The 17999-nt window shown below is 36.4% G+C and overlaps 1 protein-coding gene across 1 annotated transcript in view; it reads left to right on the forward strand.

The window, feature by feature from the left end:
• The window catches only part of LOC126946072 (nik-related protein kinase), a 140727-nt gene that overhangs the window by 75539 nt on the left and 47189 nt on the right, over positions 1–17999 (forward strand). Inside the window, exons 6-13 of the mRNA XM_050776075.1 lie at positions 1677–1787; positions 3267–3357; positions 6401–6531; positions 8444–8498; positions 13098–13176; positions 14247–14422; positions 16062–16125; positions 16553–17708. Coding sequence (XP_050632032.1) covers positions 1677–1787; positions 3267–3357; positions 6401–6531; positions 8444–8498; positions 13098–13176; positions 14247–14422; positions 16062–16125; positions 16553–17708 — 1863 coding nt within the window. The remainder of the gene's footprint in view (positions 1–1676; positions 1788–3266; positions 3358–6400; positions 6532–8443; positions 8499–13097; positions 13177–14246; positions 14423–16061; positions 16126–16552; positions 17709–17999) is intronic.

The raw sequence follows: 17999 nt of genomic DNA on the forward strand, positions 1-17999 counted from the left end.
ATGTATTTGCAAAGACCAGCGTCAATCAAATAATCTCACGCATAAATGTATAATTGGTCAGAAGAGAAATATCATGGCTGTCTGTGGGTGAATAGCAAACTTTAATTAAGCTGGGAAATGAGAAAATCTTCCTTGAGGAATAAAAGCTTGAACTGAGATCTGAAGGATGAATAAACATTTAATGTATAAATTATTTGTGAAGATAAGAATTTTCATGGGACACTTCACAAATTTTTGCCTATATGAATCAGAAAAACAAATAGGAAGTAAGTAAGTAGCTTAATAATGACCATTAATGAAGAAGTGTATGTACCAGGCCCCACGCTTACAAAGTTAGGACAATTACTGAGAATGTCTTACATTCCTTGTATAGTTGAACTCTTCTGACTCACATAAGCAAGATCTTCCAGGGTTTATGTTAGTTGAATGGCTTTAATTCTGGTTTGTCATGTTTCCAAATGAGGAGTTACCACAGTGTACATGTTGTGCCCATTCAATATAGTCAATGCTTAATTCTCCACATGAAAATCAACTTTTTGTGGCTTATCTGTTTTCATTTTGTTTGGCTGCCTCTTCTTTTTGGTGAAAGTGTACTTAGGTGAAAGACATGCAATAATATCAATGGTGAATAACTGTAAATTAGAGGAGTAGTTTTCTGAAAAGAAGATCTTAATATTCCACAGGAAGTAAGGTAGACTTTTTGGATAGTCATGATTTTGAGTTTATCCTTTTGCTTCCATTCATCTATGGTGATAATTAATTTGCATGAAGTTTAAAAAAAGACATATTTTGCTCTTTTGATAAAGTGTTTTTGACGTGGGCAGTAATACGTAAACCTGTACTCAAAGAAAATATTGCTAGGATAATTATAATAGTTACATGCTCTTGTACATCGCTCTTTCCTCTAGTTAACTCATATTACCTGGAAGAAAATTTACTAGTTGGGCCCTCAATTTATTTGTGTCAAAAATAAACTTTCTGAGAAACTGAGTTTATTAATACAATAAAATCTGAATGAAATATTATCAAAGATACCAGTTTTAAAATAGGTTTTCCTTAGTAGTAATTCCATTTGGATGAAATTATCCCACAGGAATGCAATCGACAAATTCTCCCTTGGAGTTGTTGCTTGCCAGTATCTTGGGGAAAATAGTTTGGAATTTGAAAATAAAAACAAAACAACAAAAACCAAACCTAGCCTTAATGTTGAAATGTAAACTCTTTTGAGACCCTCCATATTTTGCTTAATCACCCCCAATTAAACTGTTTCCTTGACCATCCTTTCCTTCCCATTCCACTCATCACTTAGGTTTGTTCCTTGCATAAACTTCTTTCTAAAAGCATGTGTTTATTTAGTTTTTCATAAACTGAATGTTCTTCCTTTTGAGCATATCCAAACACCACCTATCCTTCAAGACATAGCTCAAACCCCAACTCCCAGTTAAATATCTCTGGTGAAATACCTGGCTTCTCTCCCTCCACAAATCTTTGGTTTTAATCCAACTCTCTCTAATTTCGCTAGCCTTTGGAGTCTTCCACCAGACAATTGAAGCAGTACTTGCAGTGCCTTAATCTCTAAACATTACATATAGATACAAACCATATGGACTAAAACTCTCCAGATAGTTTCAGAAAATTGAACACTAATTTTTTATACTTTGCTGGCTTTCCTGCAGATGGTGATGGAGTTATGTGCAGCAGGTTCGGTCACTGATGTAGTGAGAATGACCAGAAATCAGAGTTTAAAAGAAGATTGGATTGCTTATATCTGCCGAGAAATCCTTCAGGTGAGTCTTCATATAGTTATTCTCTTCTGATCTTTTAAGAACCTGGGAGTAATATATACAATGCACCTTATACCTGCTCATATCAGATAGTTTAGGTATTCTAAACATAACCTGTACATCAGGATATCTGAAAAGGCCAAAAAGCTTTTGAGAAAGCCGATTTGCAGCTGACGCCTTTAAATAAGCTAGGTAACGAGCTTCTTTGAAATCATGGCCTTTAATACTACTGTCAGATTAAGATTACTGTGTTCAGTGGATCATGGAAATGACCACTTGGATTATTTATTATGTTGTTATTATTTTACAGTTCTTTAAACAAAAACATAGCACAAGCATCATAGATTAAGATGAAGGTGAGTCAGAAGGAGTCAGTATTTTATGGAATGGCCTCAAATCATCTGTAGCCTTTTGGCAGACAAACATTTTCTTTGATTACTGCCCCCATTTTAAATTTATTTATTTTCCACACCCAATTGGATGAGAGCAACAATCTTCTTGATCTACCAAATCCCATCTTTTGTGGCTTAAGTTCTTAGGGTCATCAAAGAAGGATATTAACAGAATTGAACAGTACTACTCATACAGTGTTAGAATGTCCTACCTGTCATTTTGGTTGGATTCACTTGTGATGACAGTGTAAATGGTTGAGAGTTCAAACTCTGGACTGAGTTTACATTTAGTTTACTATGGATAAATTTTATCACTTGGAATCAGTTACTTAATTTTTCCAAGGTTCATTTTCCTCATCTATATTATAAGGGTGATATTAACACCTTTCTCAAAGGGTTTCTGAGAGGAATTAGTAATTTAGTCCATGTAAAGCACTTAGTATAATCCTTGGCAAAGAATAAGGGCTCAATAAATGTTAGCAGTTTTATTGTTACTTTATTATGAATCTCCAGTTAGTGTCTGAGGCAATCTCACTACAGCTTAACATTGCATACCACGTGATGGGTTAGCCAGGTCACGGGTAAATTTTAGTGGTGAATGGGCTAGAGCCAAAGTGTGAAGCCAACACAGATTACAAATGCTGTAAAATGAATTTCCACATTCCCCTAAATTCTCAGTCTACAAGGCTGACTAGAAAATATTTTGGACTAAACAAATGGTTGGATAAGAAATAGAGCAAAACAATGGCTGAGCTATGATATTCAAGATGTCCAGGTCTTTACTCTTATGGTTAGTTGGAAATACGGAGGCTAGAAAGGAAGGTGAAGTGGCCCAATGTATACAAACATTACTTTGGGTACTCTTTTTTCTCATGGGTGTCCTGATTTATTTTCCTTTCCTTATAGCCAAAAGTCATATTTCTGGGAACGGGTTGTAGTGATTCCAGCCTAAAGAAAGAATTGTGTCTGAAACATCAAAATTAAGCTGTTTCTCTTATCAAAAGTTTTTTCCAAAAATACTAAGAACTGTACCAGAAAGAAAGAAAGAAAGAAATATATACTGATGTGGCTTTTTAAAAAATATATACAGGGCTTAGCTCACCTTCATGCACACCGAGTAATTCACCGGGACATCAAAGGTCAGAATGTGCTGCTGACTCATAATGCTGAAGTAAAACTGGGTAAGTTTATTCTTATAGTATTTTAAGTCCAAAGCATCTTAATGGAGAAAGCTCCTTTAAGATAACTATGTTTTCTATCATGTCCCTGTCAATATCCTCTACTTATTTGAGCTGGATTTTCCCTGCCTGCAAAACCAGTCAAAATTTGAAAATTTGTTTGGGAGAGGAGGCGGGGCAAAAGAAAGAAGATGCATCTACCTGCTTCTTTGAAATCATGTGGATAAAACAACTTTTGAATTGTAATGGGGATTTACTTTTTGGTCATCGCTTTACCCTCTATTAGAAAGAGCTATTATATTTATTTCAACAATTGAATTGAGTATTTACCATGTACAAATTTCGATGCCATGGGCAAGGATTTAAAAAAAAATTGTTTTACATGACAGACTCGTATTTTCTCAAGAATATCAAAGAACTTTTAAATTATGTAAGGATGAATTGTTTATTTGGATTTTTTCAGATATGTAAAGAAATGATATTGATCAGAATTGATGCTCCAATAATATGCAAGTCAAGTTCAGAATTATAAATCAAAAGACTGGAAGTACCTAGCTTTCTATGCCAGAGTTCAGAGTTATATAATTTATTTGAAAATAACCACACATATTTTCTCATTTTCTTGTCCTTAAGCACATAAGGAACAATATATTGTACCCTTTAATGTGTAAAATAAATGTCAGTAGTTATTAGAATAATGCCATAAAAATTATGTCAGTACATTGTAGTGGCAGATAACCCCATTGATATAGAAAATAAGTCACTTGCATTATTTTTCAACAGTTTGTAAACATGTGTCTGAACATGACCTTAAGATGTTTCCCATTTTCTTGCTAAACAGATAGAACAATAGTAGAGATTTTGTTCATTCATTAGGAACATTGGAAGAAGCATGAGGTAGTAATTGTTTACTCTTGGAATAAGTGAAAATAGTTTCAAGACAGTGTATTATTTATTTTGCGTCTGTCTAAAAGCTATAAAGCTAGAAACACAATTTTAAAATCACAAGGAGAGGCCAGGTGCAGTAGCTCACACTTGTAATCCCATCATTTTAGGAGATTGAGGCATGAGGATCACTTGAGACCAGGAGTTCAAGAGCAGTCTGGGCAACATAGCAAGACCTTACCTCTACAAAAAAAAAAAAAAAAAAAAAAAAGGTTTAATTAGCTGGGCATGGTGGTGCGCACCTGTGGTCCCAGCTACTCGAGAGACTGAGGCAGGAGGATCACTTGAGCCTAGGATGTTGAGGTTGCATTAAACTATGATTGTGCCACTGTACTCTAGCCTGGGCAGCAGAGGGATACTTTGTCTCTAAACAAGAAATGAAGAAATAATAAAAATGTAAAAAATACATGAAAGGCATACATATTTCACATTTAAATACTCAGAATAGATAGTTCATCACAAGGCTAAACACTGTGTTCACATATAGAGCAACACTCTCATATACTTGTGTCAAGTTGCTGGCCAACGCAAACATTTACAACACAAAAGAGAAATTGTACGTAAATGAAAAGCCACTGAAATATCTGTCACAATGTCCATGCACTAAAGTTCATGTACTTTCCTCTGGAGGAGAGACCTTCTACTGCTGGATTAGAGTTTAATCAGATTTACTTTACATGTAGTCTGTGTACAATTTATTCTAGATTTCTCAGATTATCACTATTTTTAAGTAACACATTATAAAATTTAATCACACACCCTTTACACTTAATTCTTGTACAATTTGTTTTAAATTTTTAAGATTATAGTTGTTTTTAAACAACGTAGTATAAGAAGAAAGTTGCAGAAAGCAAACCTAATGACAGCCAAAGGAAGTGATAGAAGGAAAAGAGATGGAAAAATTATTCTATTGCAGTTGCAATTGCTCAATAATCTTCATATTCCAGCCTGTAAGGTCATGAAAGAAAACTTTAAATTATGCCGTTGTTGAGGTTTCGTCTCGTCTTGGCTTTCATTTCTCTTTCTCTTGCTCTTTTTTCTTTTCTTGTATTAATCAGTCTTCTAGTCTTTTCTCCTTTCATTTTCTCCTCTGGATATATGCCTTATACCAACTTATGGCCTTCCTAGGTAATTCTTGGCCCCTAATACCAGTTCACAGGGATAGTGAGAATGCTGGGCTATTATTAAACTTGTTTCTTTAAAAAATCTAGATAAAAACATGGTACAACACCCAATGGTGATCTTCACAAATATTGTGGACTTTTTTTTGTTGTTGTCGTTCTTGTTAGATCCTTTAAAACTGCCTTAAACGCTTAGGTTTTTCTTTTTCCTTTTTCTTCTCTTCCCCTAAATTCCTGAAGCTTCTTTTCAGTCAGTTTTGTTCGCCATCCTCTGGATTCCTGGAAACCATTCTAAATTAGAAAATCTACTTCATTTTTTATCCGTGTTTTATTTTTTCTGGAATAAATAACCCCAGCCTACTTTAGCCTTTTTTTCTGTTTCTGAGGATACCATACCAAATATTTTCTTATAATGTATCCCACAGATGAAGACTGAACTTTTATAATCTAAGCTGAGATATAGATACCACAGTAAATACCTGCATCTGATTCAAAAGATCTATGTAGGAATTTAAACTAAATTCTAGCAGAAAACTCATTTTTCTTTATCAGTGTGATAGAGCCTTCTCATATGATATGTGAGGCTTCCTGATAAAGTGCTAATAGGTTTTAGATTTCTTTGATCTAACTTATGGTTCTGGTCTTCCTTCAGCTTGGTTCCAGGTCCAAACACTACATATGTTATCATTTTGGAGATTCAGAGTGTCCTGACAGAACATTATTTTTAATATTCATGGTAAACATTCAGCCAAACCTACTGTAGATTTATAACAGCACTGCTGAGTCTCATTCCAAAATAAATAGCAGCAAAAGCTTATTCTCCAATATTCCTGGAGTAGACTTCATGGTAAAGTTTGCTAGGCTGGAATGAAAATCTGTTATTCATTGTGGCTTTTGTATCAGCTTTCCAAGTTAAAGCAATAACTTATTAAACTTTTTCTTCCTGATTGGTTATTTTGACATATAATGATTTTTGGCAGTTGATTTTGGAGTGAGTGCCCAGGTGAGCAGAACTAATGGAAGGAGGAATAGCTTCATTGGGACACCATACTGGATGGCACCTGAGGTGATTGACTGTGATGAGGACCCAAGACGCTCCTATGATTACAGAGTGAGTGTGAGAATTCAGTGGAAATTACAATTTGGAAGGGATTTTTGATTAACATTTATTTTTAATGATAAAACAAAAAATAAAAAGCAAGCAGCTCCTCCTTTTACGTTAAATGCTAGTAGGAAATACAAGCCTTTATTTCAGTAAGTGGTTTGATTATATTCATAAAATAATATTTTCTAAGAATGTGGACAAAGTATACCACTGAGAGTTACCTGAATTTGAGGCAGAATGTGTAGTTTATGTTGCTTGTCACTTATTGGTAAAAATATTATATAATGTGGATTTATATGCATATAAAAATTTAACTTCCAGGGACAAAGGGCATTGTAAACTTAAAAATGAATAAATGTAAAGCCAATTATTAACCTCCACAGTAATTTAGCTCCAGAAAAGACAAAAAATAATTTGACTACTCAGAGTAATGGAGAAAATCCTTGGCATATTTCACCTCCAAAACCACAGAAAATCAGTGGAATAGACAAACTAAGTAACAATTCATGCTATTTATTAAAATTTCCACTGAAACTGCAATTTGAACAATATACGTATATCCATGTACACATTTCAAAAGGTTGATGTGGAAAGAAAATTCTCCATTTGCTATAGACTGGAAAAACCTCACTCACTCTCCACGTAAGTCATCCAAACAATTCACTGTGGTCTCCCTGAGTGGAACCTAGGACTCAATACTTGAAGTTGATTAAGATTCATCTCTTTTCCCTTTCCTTAAGTGCCCTCTACATGATCTGCAAAATAATTATTTACTGAGAGTCTATTATGTTCAGTGCTGTTAGGAGCTATGAAGATTATGGAAGCATGTTCTTCAAGTGGCTTTTTATAAAAATAATGCTTTATATTTGCATACTTTTTGCAGTCTTCCAAGGACTTTCACCTGTATTCATTATTTATTTTTAGTTTTTAGCACCATGTAACTGAAAGAAATCTTAAGCATAGACTATCACAACTGAAGCTAAGAAATCTATAAACTAGGGTTCTAAAAATCCAGCTAACCTCCAAGGCCGCAGATCACCTGAGGTCAGGAGTTCGAGACCAACCTGACCAATATGGCGAAACCCTGTCTCTACTAAAAATACAAAAAAAATAGCCAGGTGTGGTGGCAGGCACCTGTAATCCCAGCTACTGGAGGCTGAGGCAGGAGAATCGCTTGAACCCAGGAGGCAGAGGTTGCAGTGAGCCGAGATTGCGCCACCGCACTCCAGCCTGGGTGACAGAGTGAGACTCTGTCTCAAGGAAAAAAAAAAAAAAAGAATTCAGAAAACCTGTTTAGGAGTCATTTGGCCAGCCAGTGTATCTCTAGCCCTGTGCCCTTTCCACAATCTGAAGAAAAAAAATACTAAATAGTTGGTACCGAAGATAATTTTCTAGTCTCATTATAATTCTAGCCTTAGTTTAGTATATTCCAGGAACTGCTGAAGTACACGCACACATGCACACACACACACACACACACACACACATATATATATATCAGTCCTATGTAAGTGTATGCTATTATTATCACCATTTTACATAAAGTGGAATTAAGGCACAGGGAGTTAAAACATTTGCCCAAGATGATACAACTTGTGGGTCTATGTAATAAAATGTCTTTATGACAAGTTTATTTTGGTATTTCAGGTAAAGCAATAATAGCAATGCATCCAAGATGAACTTTCCTTGTGCTTAACCCCATTCCCTATCAACCTGTTGTGCAGTGAGGTACTGGCTGATCACAAGCTCAGATTATGTCTTCCTATAATGTCACTCTGTAATGAAGCTTCATTATAGGAAACCCATAAAAGGGCTCTGGCATTGACATCCACATCCCCAGCTAAACACTGTTTTGACATTCTAAATACTACAAATTTCCTATTTTTAAGTGACTTTTTTGTCATCTTTTTCTTTGCAGAGTGATGTGTGGTCTGTGGGAATTACAGCCATTGAAATGGCTGAAGGAGCCCCTCGTGAGTAAAAATGTTTGATATTTATTAAAGATTAGGGAAATGTACTGTACAAATCGTACAAATCTCTCTCTGTGGAAGAAGATGAGATTGTCACTTGTACCACTCAGTTTTCACTGGCCACACAGGTGTCATACTATGTGCCAAACTACCAATGGTGGCCTTTTCAGTGATTACCAAATGCTTTCTTCAGGATAGCTAGATGTGGGTATATAAATCAGCTTGTGCTTTTCTTTCTTATGATATCTTATTTTAGATTGAGTGTTGTTTCAGTTTAGTCTCAGTAGTATTTGGTCCTGACAATCCTAGGCAACCAGAGTAAGGACTCTGGTTGGCATTCCAGTCTATATTTCCTGGTGGAATATTTAGATTCCAGAACATTTACAGTCACACACTGCTACTGCCTCAGGCTGTGATAGTTGAGAAAATTCTCCAGCATTTCATTGAAATTGAGCTAATCTTCAGCAATATCAGGAAGTAAGCCTGTTTTTTTTTTCCTTTGGAGTCAAGTCAGCTTACCTTTGGTACCCTCTTTACTCCTTTCAGCTGCCTCAGTGCCCATTTCATCTTGTTTTCTCTACCTCCCCATTATTTAAATGACCTGTTAGCATCCTGTTCTCTCAAGGCACTGCTTTCTGATAGGAAAGTAAAAACGGAATGTAAACTTGGGTGTAAGTGATTGATAACCATCTAATGTGTGACTCCAGAGCACAGCATATTTGCTGTCCTTAGTACCTGAAATCTAAAAGTATAAATGACAGTGCATCTCTGGTATTGTTGGATGAGAAGTGTAAAGTAATACCTTCTGGGGTATGGGGAGGGTTGCTTTGCTTTCCCCTCTCCAAAGCAGATTCTATAGGTTCACATGTTCTTGTATGCTCTATCTGCAAAATGTCCACTCATCAAGCTTTATGAGCTTGAACGATCTTAGCATTTCGTTTCAAGGCCAATGAGAGGAATTTCAAGAAATAGAAATAACGGTAACATAATTGTTGAAAATTCCTGATATCCCTTGGAATATCAAAGAGGGGCTGGGATAAAGCTAGGACACCTGTGGATATCATGTTACTTCTGCCTGTATTATAGTGCCCCCAAATCAGCAAAGTACCTAAGTTGGATGAATAAAAAATTAATAATGGAAAATGTTAAAATGTAATAAGATTACATATGACACACACATAAAATTGAAACGATACTGAGGGGATGTGGATTATTCCTCATCATCTCCTGATTATTTCTGTTTTGGAAACCTACTTAGATTATGTTAAATTGAGCAGCAGCAACTAATATTTCATATTAGTATTGATGATGCATGGATTTGGTTAGGATACATGCTTGCATTGAGTAGCATCTTTTTTCCATTGTTTCTGAATGCTCACCATGCCTTTTCAGAAAACCAACTTTCTATGTTTTGCAGTTTGTACTTCCTGGGTCACCTTTGTTTGTTTTAATTTTTTTTTATTCCGAAATATTAAGTTATGGGAAAATGTATTGGTGAACAAACTCACAGGAGTGCAGAGAAGGAGTTTTGCACAGATTACACAAATGGCAAGCTTCTTACAAAAGATAAGTGAAGGCCAGTAGATGTGGAACTCACAAAGAGAGAAAATAGGGCTGGCCTGCCTGGATCAGTAATTGGAATAGTACAACTTTGGTCGAGAGCAGCCCTAAATAGCCTCCCTACTAAAACATTTCTCTTTTATCGGTGTCCTTTATTGCCTGGAATATTAATTTTGTGTGGAAATAATTGTCATCAGTTTAACTGCAGAAATCCTCCAGGTTATAATTATTTTTTTCATGGAAAGGCCATCATAAGGGATGGCCTTCCAAAGTACCAATTATCTGATAACATCCTCTGAGTTCTAGGTAACAAAATTCTCTTCCTTTGGTCTTCTTTTGGTGAGTCTTTTCCAGAGAAGTAAAGAGAAAGAAAGAATAACTTCTCCCTGACAGGATGCCATAGGGCATGGGTCCCCAACCTCTGGGCCACACAGCGGGAGGTGAGCAGCGAGCAAGTGAGCAAGCGTTACCACCTGAGCTCTACCTCCTGTCAGATCAGCAACAGCATTAGATTATTCTAGGAGTGGGAACCCTATTGTGAATTGAGCACGCAAGGGATCTAGGTGGTGCATTTCTTATGAGAATCCAACTCATGCCTGCTGTTCTGAGGTGGAACAGTTTCATCCCAAAACCAACCCCCTACCCCCAGGTCCATGGAAAAATTGTCTTCCACAAAACTAGTCCCTGGTGCCAAAAAGTTTGGGGACCACTGTTGTAGTGGCTCGAGAAAGAGAGAACTGGACACTTGTAAACCAGGAACCCCTTCAGTCCCTAGGTTCTGGGTAGGAATTCGAACAATATGGGGACCTTTAAACCGAGGCCAGAACTTTTATAATAATCATCCAAACATCAGAGTATCAAAGCCTAATTTTGAATAGATGTAGTTTTTAGTCTCTACCTTTTATAGAAAAGATAATCTGTGCCTGGAGGAGAAGCGGGATAGGATCAGCAGTTAATTCTGACACCCCTTTCTTGGTAAAGCTGTACAGTAGTCAACTTGCCTTAACCTGGACCATATTTTCCCCTATTTTACATTATCCTTGATATTGTAGATCATTTTAAATATCCTCAATGTTGCTTCTTTATAGTCGTACTTCTATTCCTTGTAGTGTCGCTCTCTCATACCCCTTATCTATCTTTACCTGAGTGCATTGTGGCTCAAATCTACCCCTGTCCCATCAAGAGGCCTATTCCTTCAATATTCAGAAGATTGCCTCAGATCTCAACGTGTGTTAAGAATAAACCACGTTATTTAACCTAATTCAAACTAAGCCCAGTTTAATATGTGTCCGACCCTTCAAGAGATAATGTGATTTTTAAGAGAGGCTTGCTGTTTCAAAGGAATGAACCTCTAATGATGAACATTTAGGTAGTGTTATGAGATATGGGTTGGAGGGGGCAGTTACTGACATTACTGAAATTAGACTATATAGGAAACCATAAACAGCTGCTGTTGTACCCACCCTATGCTCCATTCCTTTGTGAAATTTTCCTTTCTGTTAAAGAAAACTTACCTATTCTGTGTCCTAGCTCTTGACCCCTGAAGATGTTGTCAGTGGACTGACTGTTGCTCAGATGTTAATAAATGACAACTGTTTAATATTGTACAAACTCACTTACAATAAGTTTAAAGGAGAGAACCTGGAGACTGATTGGACATAGTAAAAGAATAAAAAGGGTTAAATATGATCCTGATATTTTGTGCTTGGAGCTAATTCTGCCTCAATTATAAAAATGCACCTTCTATTAATTTATACCCATGTAATTGAAAACAAAGCTTGGCCTTTTAACAACTGCCTTTGTATAGCCCTAATAAAATCACTCTGTGGAGTTTTTGTCTACTACTATGAAAGGTCAGTTTGTCACTTTAGGTTTTTCTGAGGATGCGTTTTGGGAGAGAAAGGATGGCTCTATCAAGAGTCATTAATATCAAATTATCCTCACAAGAATGACACACTTGTAATGTTAGATGAAATTGACACTATGGTTCTCCACTGGGGATTTTTTGCGCTGCCAACTTTCTTTAATCAAAACGCAAGAGGAAATAAGTAAAGTGAGGCATATTTAAACACTTACAGGAAAAACCAAAATTCTCAAACCAATGAGGTAATTAATTTATATAGCACGTATTGGAATAGGTTTTTATTTTTATGCCTGTGTGTATGAAACAGAGAATGAAAGTCCAGTAATTTGGCACAGTCTCAGAGTGCCATAGAGTCAACATCTTTGTTATAATATCAATAGCTGATATTTATTTAGCATCTACTACATGTCAGATACTTTTGAGGGGGATTTAAAAAATATTATTTAAAAAATTTTTGTGCATCCATAGTAGGTGTATATGTTTATGAGGTAAAGACACTTCTACTTGTAAGTTGCTAATTAATCCTCATGACAATTCTTTGAAGGAATTCCCCTTGCTACATTTCCTGTTTTTCAGATGAAGAAACCAAGATACAGATAGGTTAAGTAATTTGCCCAAAGTCACAAAGGTAGAGCTAGGTTTGAACCCAGATGGTCTTACTCTAGGGGGTGTATTCTTAACAGTTGCACTATACCTATTTTTTTTCTAGAACTCTCAGCTTCCAAAACAGATTATTCTAAGCTTTCTAGACTACTAAATCATTTTTCTTTATATATTATTGTACTAAGCTAGTAGTTTGGTTTAATATTTCAGTCCATAATTGCATATTCCAGTTTTATAACTAAATACCTGCAATACAAAAACATAGAGGTGTGCTTGTTTCACTTTCAGTTAACTTTTCTAGATGTAAATTATCAACTATACATTTCAAATATTTTGTCTAGTTTACTCTTAGTTTATCCTACTTGATGATAGTGAAACTTGAGAATCTTATATATTGCAACATCGCATTAAAACAAGTTTTTCTCTTTTGAAATACATTCTTTTGTATCTATTTGTCCCTTAGTGTTTACTCAACATAATATGTGAAAGATCACTGAGAATGCCCTCTGGAATGAGGAGTGCACTCTTTAGTTACCCTTCTCATTCTTTCTAAATTTATCTATTTCCCTTTGCAGCTCTGTGTAACCTTCAACCCTTGGAAGCTCTCTTCGTTATTTTGCGTGAATCTGCTCCCACAGTCAAATCCAGCGGATGGTAAAGATGAATGTCTTGATCTCCTAATTACATTGACTTGACATTTTTATGTTAGCAAAAAAGTTTTAATTCATTTGGTCAGTCCTGCTCCACCATCCTTGTTGAACAATATTTCCTAAAATCTAATATCTTAACCGGGAGGTCTAAATGACCAGTTTTCATTAAGAGGTAGCTAGCCAACTCTAAATAAGTAATATCCTCTATAGTATTTTCTGATGATATTACTGTACTGCCGTTAATGGGCATGTTCAGTTGTTTCCCCAGTAATGGGATGAACTGATGGCAACTATTTGTGAAGTTTCTTGTGGTGCTTATATAGGCAGTCAGTTATATGCAGCCCTGTTGATTAGTCCTTTAAACTAAACACACACAGACCTAGAGCAGAAGACTTGTTCTCCCAGGGCACTTACGTGCCAGCTAAACTTGGGAATCCTTCTCTCTGAAGCTTGTTGATCTTGTACCTGAAACTTTTGTTTATTGTTAGTTTTTATTGCTTTCCCTGGTAGAAGTGGTGACTATGATTTGATTGCTAACATTCTGCATTGAAATTCAATTTAACCCTTTCCATGGATTCAATTTTTATGGCCACATCTATTTTCATGGTTCATTTTACAAGATTAGTTAGTCCTGGTGCTTTTAGCACCCTCTTTTTACATCATTATATTCATTCCTCTGTAGTTAAAACTGTGTATAGTCAAATGAAAAATACAGAGTATGACTGCTGTGGGCCAATCAATCTAGTCTTGCAGACTCATATATCACATTAACTATTTAATCATCATATCTGCACTTGAGTTTTTACCAAGTACATACAGTTAACTCATTGAAATTTCTACTGTAATTTAGATGGAATATGCTATTGACTACTCTTGCTTCTTTTTCTGAGGTCTAAATGGCCTCACTTTATAATGTATGTTGCTAAACTGCAGGATATTTGGCAATTGAAAAGACAATAATACCTAAAGGCAACTCTCTCCAAATAGGATTTTCAAAGAGGCATGTGGGTAGTGGTGGGAAGAGGTCTGGCAGGCCTGAGAACACATTTTTTCTCTCTTTGACTCATTTTTTAGGTCCCGTAAGTTCCACAATTTCATGGAAAAGTGTACGATAAAAAATTTCCTGTTTCGTCCTACTTCTGCAAACATGCTTCATCACCCATTTGTTCGGGAAATAAAAAATGAACGACATGTTGTTGAGTCATTAACGAGGCATCTTACTGGAATCATTAAAAAAAGACAGAAAAAAGGTAGAATCTGTGAAGTTTTATTTTACTGAAATGAATATTCAGAGTTTATTCATGTATTGTTTCCAGGAAAAAATATTTGTTTAAGAATTAGATTGAAAGTAAAACTTCTGAGGCCTTCGATATTTAGTTTTTCCATTAATATGCCATGTGCTCTTATTTGATTATCTCTTACATGCGTGTGTGTGTATGTGTGTGTGTGTCTGTGTGTGTATAGTTACTAATTCTTGCCAGTTTCACCTGGCAAATGTTCATATTTACGAAGACCTTGAAAGCATCCAATAAAATTTTGTGATATGCCAATTTTAAGTAACTAAATAAAATAAATAAAAGATAAAAGATAAAAATGTATATCTTACTGTTTTTTTCAGCTGGCATTTTGAGTCTACAAGAGATAAATGGATTTATAATTAACCATTTATTGACTGCTAATTTTGAAGTAGTATTTGTGCATCATATAAAGCTTGTTTTATGTACTAAATCCAAATATAAAATATAAAGGAACTAATTTATACAAATAAACATAAACTTCTGTCTATTAATAAAAGTGAACTTCTGTTAAAAATGGCAGGATTTGCAGTGAGCCAAGATTGTGCCACTGCACTCCAACCCGGGTGACAGAACAAGATGCTGCCTCAAAAAAAATAAATAAAAACAAAAGTGCCTGAATGGATTTTCACCAAGTCCAGAAGAAGCCCCTGGGAAGTTCTAACTTTATATGTTATGTTACATATTCCACATTTGACTTTGCGGACCATAGGCAGAGTTGAGAGTAACAACGGAATGTAAAAGGGAAAACTTGTAAAAACAGGCATCCTCAGATCAGCTGTGGGATTGACTGCAGTGGGGCTTGTTGTATCTGTACATGTATCATGCTTTGAGGCAAGGAGCAGCAAGAATTAATTTATTTGCCTGTGGTAATGAAGTTATTGAACCAACATTACAGAGGCCAGCCAGTTTCAAATGGGTTCAGGAAAACCACACATCTACTTGGTAATTTGCTAATTTCCAGAGTTGCAAAATTTCCGAAATGTTACCTGTAGGAAAAGTTCCATGTATATGGAAGTTACACTAAAGATATAAATATAGTTGCTCTAAACATTTTAATACAGGAAATTCAGAAGAAAACTCTTGTTTGTAAGCTTCTATATTTCAGTAGTCGTAGTACAGCTGATAGGAAAGAAGCTGAAAGTTTTCAATGTGTTTAGTGTAAAACACAGAATTAAGAATTTGCTTTCTCATTGAAAAGACCAAATATCAGTCTCAAGCCATAAAGTCCTTACATCTAGAGCCCACAGCTTTAAGTTTTGCTTACCATTATTTAGAGTTTCTCTTGTCTCATTCTCCCTTTGTCACATTCTCTCTTCTTTCTCTTTAGAATTGCAGAAATCAGATTGCTAAATTTTCTTTTCTCTGTTCAGAGAAATTAATCTGCATGCAATAGCTATATTGTGCTGCAAAAGTGGGCCTAGAAACTAGAATATGGTCTACATCACAAACCAAGTACGTTTGAAGGGCTACCTTCTTGCCCTTGTAATTCACTCCACATCCTGAGAAGCAGAGGGAACAACTTGACTAAAGTGGATAACATGCTTATCTGCTGACTGTTTATGCATTATGTTTTTCTCTTTCATAAAAAAAGGAATACCTTTGATCTTTGAAAGAGAAGAAGCTATTAAGGAACAGTACACCATGAGAAGATTCAGGTGCGTTCCACAAATTGCATATATAATTTGATGATAGCAATTCACATAAGGCAGTTGATTCCATACTGTTGCCTTTGACTCAGAAAGACTTAATTCTTTCTGATACAACAAATAACAAATCTCTGTTTTTAAGAGATATTGAGTGAAAATGTGAGGAGAATTCTTTATTACTACCCAAAGACTCCTTAATATCTGGCAAGTGAATGATCAAGTAGATATCAGATTTCATTAATAATTGAATACATTAGTAATACAAATGTTACCTGCAGAATATTTCAGACATTAAGGGAATGATTTCGGAAAGGTTTACTAGAGATATTTTCATTGCAGAAAATGTCCATCTTTTAAAGTAAAAACAATGCCCCTGAATGGCTCCATTCCACTAAAAATTCTAATTGTATGCCAATAATTTGTGTGTTTATTTTAGAGGACCCTCTTGCACTCATGAGCTTCTGAGATTGCCAACCAGCAGCAGATGCAGACCACTTAGAGTCCTGCATGGAGAACCCTCTCAGCCAAGGTGGCTTCCTGATCGAGAAGAGCCACAGGTCCAGGCACTTCAGCAGCTACAGGGAGCAGCCAGGGTATTCATGCCACTGCAGGCCCTGGACAGTGCACCTGGGCCTCTAAAGGGGCAGGCTCAGGCACCTCAACGACTACAAGGGGCAGCTCGGGTGTTCATGCCACTACAGGCTCAGGTGAAGGCTAAGGCCTCTAAACCTCTACAAATGCAGATTAAGGCACCTCCACGACTACGGAGGGCAGCCAGGGTGCTCATGCCACTACAGGCACAGGTTAGGGCACCTAGGCTTTTGCAGGTACAGGCCCAGGTATCCAAAAAGCAGCAGGCCCAGACCCAGACATCAGAACCACAAGATCTGGACCAAGTACCAGAGGAATTTCAGGGTCAAGATCAGGTACCTGAACAACAAAGGCAGGGCCAGACCCCTGAACAACAGCAGAGGCACGACCAGGTGCCTGAACAAGAGCTGGAGCAGAACCAGGAACCTGAACAGCCAGAGGTACGGGAACAGGCTGCTGAGCCTGCACAGGCAGAGACTGAGGCAGAGGAACCTGAGTCATTACGAGTAAATGCCCAGATATTCCTGCCCCTGCTATCACAGGATCACCATGTGCTGTTGCCACTACATTTGGATACTCAGGTGCTCATTCCAGTAGAGGGTCAAACTGAAAGATCACCTCAGGCACAGGCTTGGACACTAGAACCCCCACAGGCAATTGGCTCAGTTCAAGCACTGATAGAGGGACTATCAAAAGACTTGCTTCGAGCACCAAACTCAAATAACTCAAAGCCACTTGGTCCGTTGCAAACCCTGATGGAAAATCTGTCATCAAATAGGTTTTACTCACAACCAGAACAGGCACGGGAGAAAAAATCAAAAGTTTCTACTCTGAGGCAAGCACTGGCAAAAAGACTATCACCAAAGAGGTTCAGGGCAAAGTCATCACAGAGACCTGAAGAGCTTGAACTCTCAGATTTAGAAGCCCGCAGGCGAAGGCGCCAACGCAGATGGGAAGATATCTTTAATCAGCATGAGGAAGAATTGAGACAAGTTGATAAAGTAAGGATTTTTGATATTTTTACTCTGAGTCAAAAATGAGGAGAAAATGTGATAGCTCATGTTGATGATTTTTCTCAGTAAAACCAAATGAAATAAATATTCCTTGTGTTCCACAGAAGATAAATAATTTGTACTTCAAATAAATTTTCCTGAAATTTCTAGATAATTGTGACTAAATATGAGAAAGATATTTTTCAATATCTCTACTGAAATATAGCTTTAATTATTAGTTTTCTGCCTATTATTCTTTATCTAATAAAGTGTCAACAAATGCACATTTAAAATTACTAT

Source organism: Macaca thibetana, chromosome X, assembly GCF_024542745.1.
Source record: "Macaca thibetana thibetana isolate TM-01 chromosome X, ASM2454274v1, whole genome shotgun sequence".
Classification (NCBI taxonomy): domain Eukaryota; kingdom Metazoa; phylum Chordata; class Mammalia; order Primates; family Cercopithecidae; genus Macaca; species Macaca thibetana.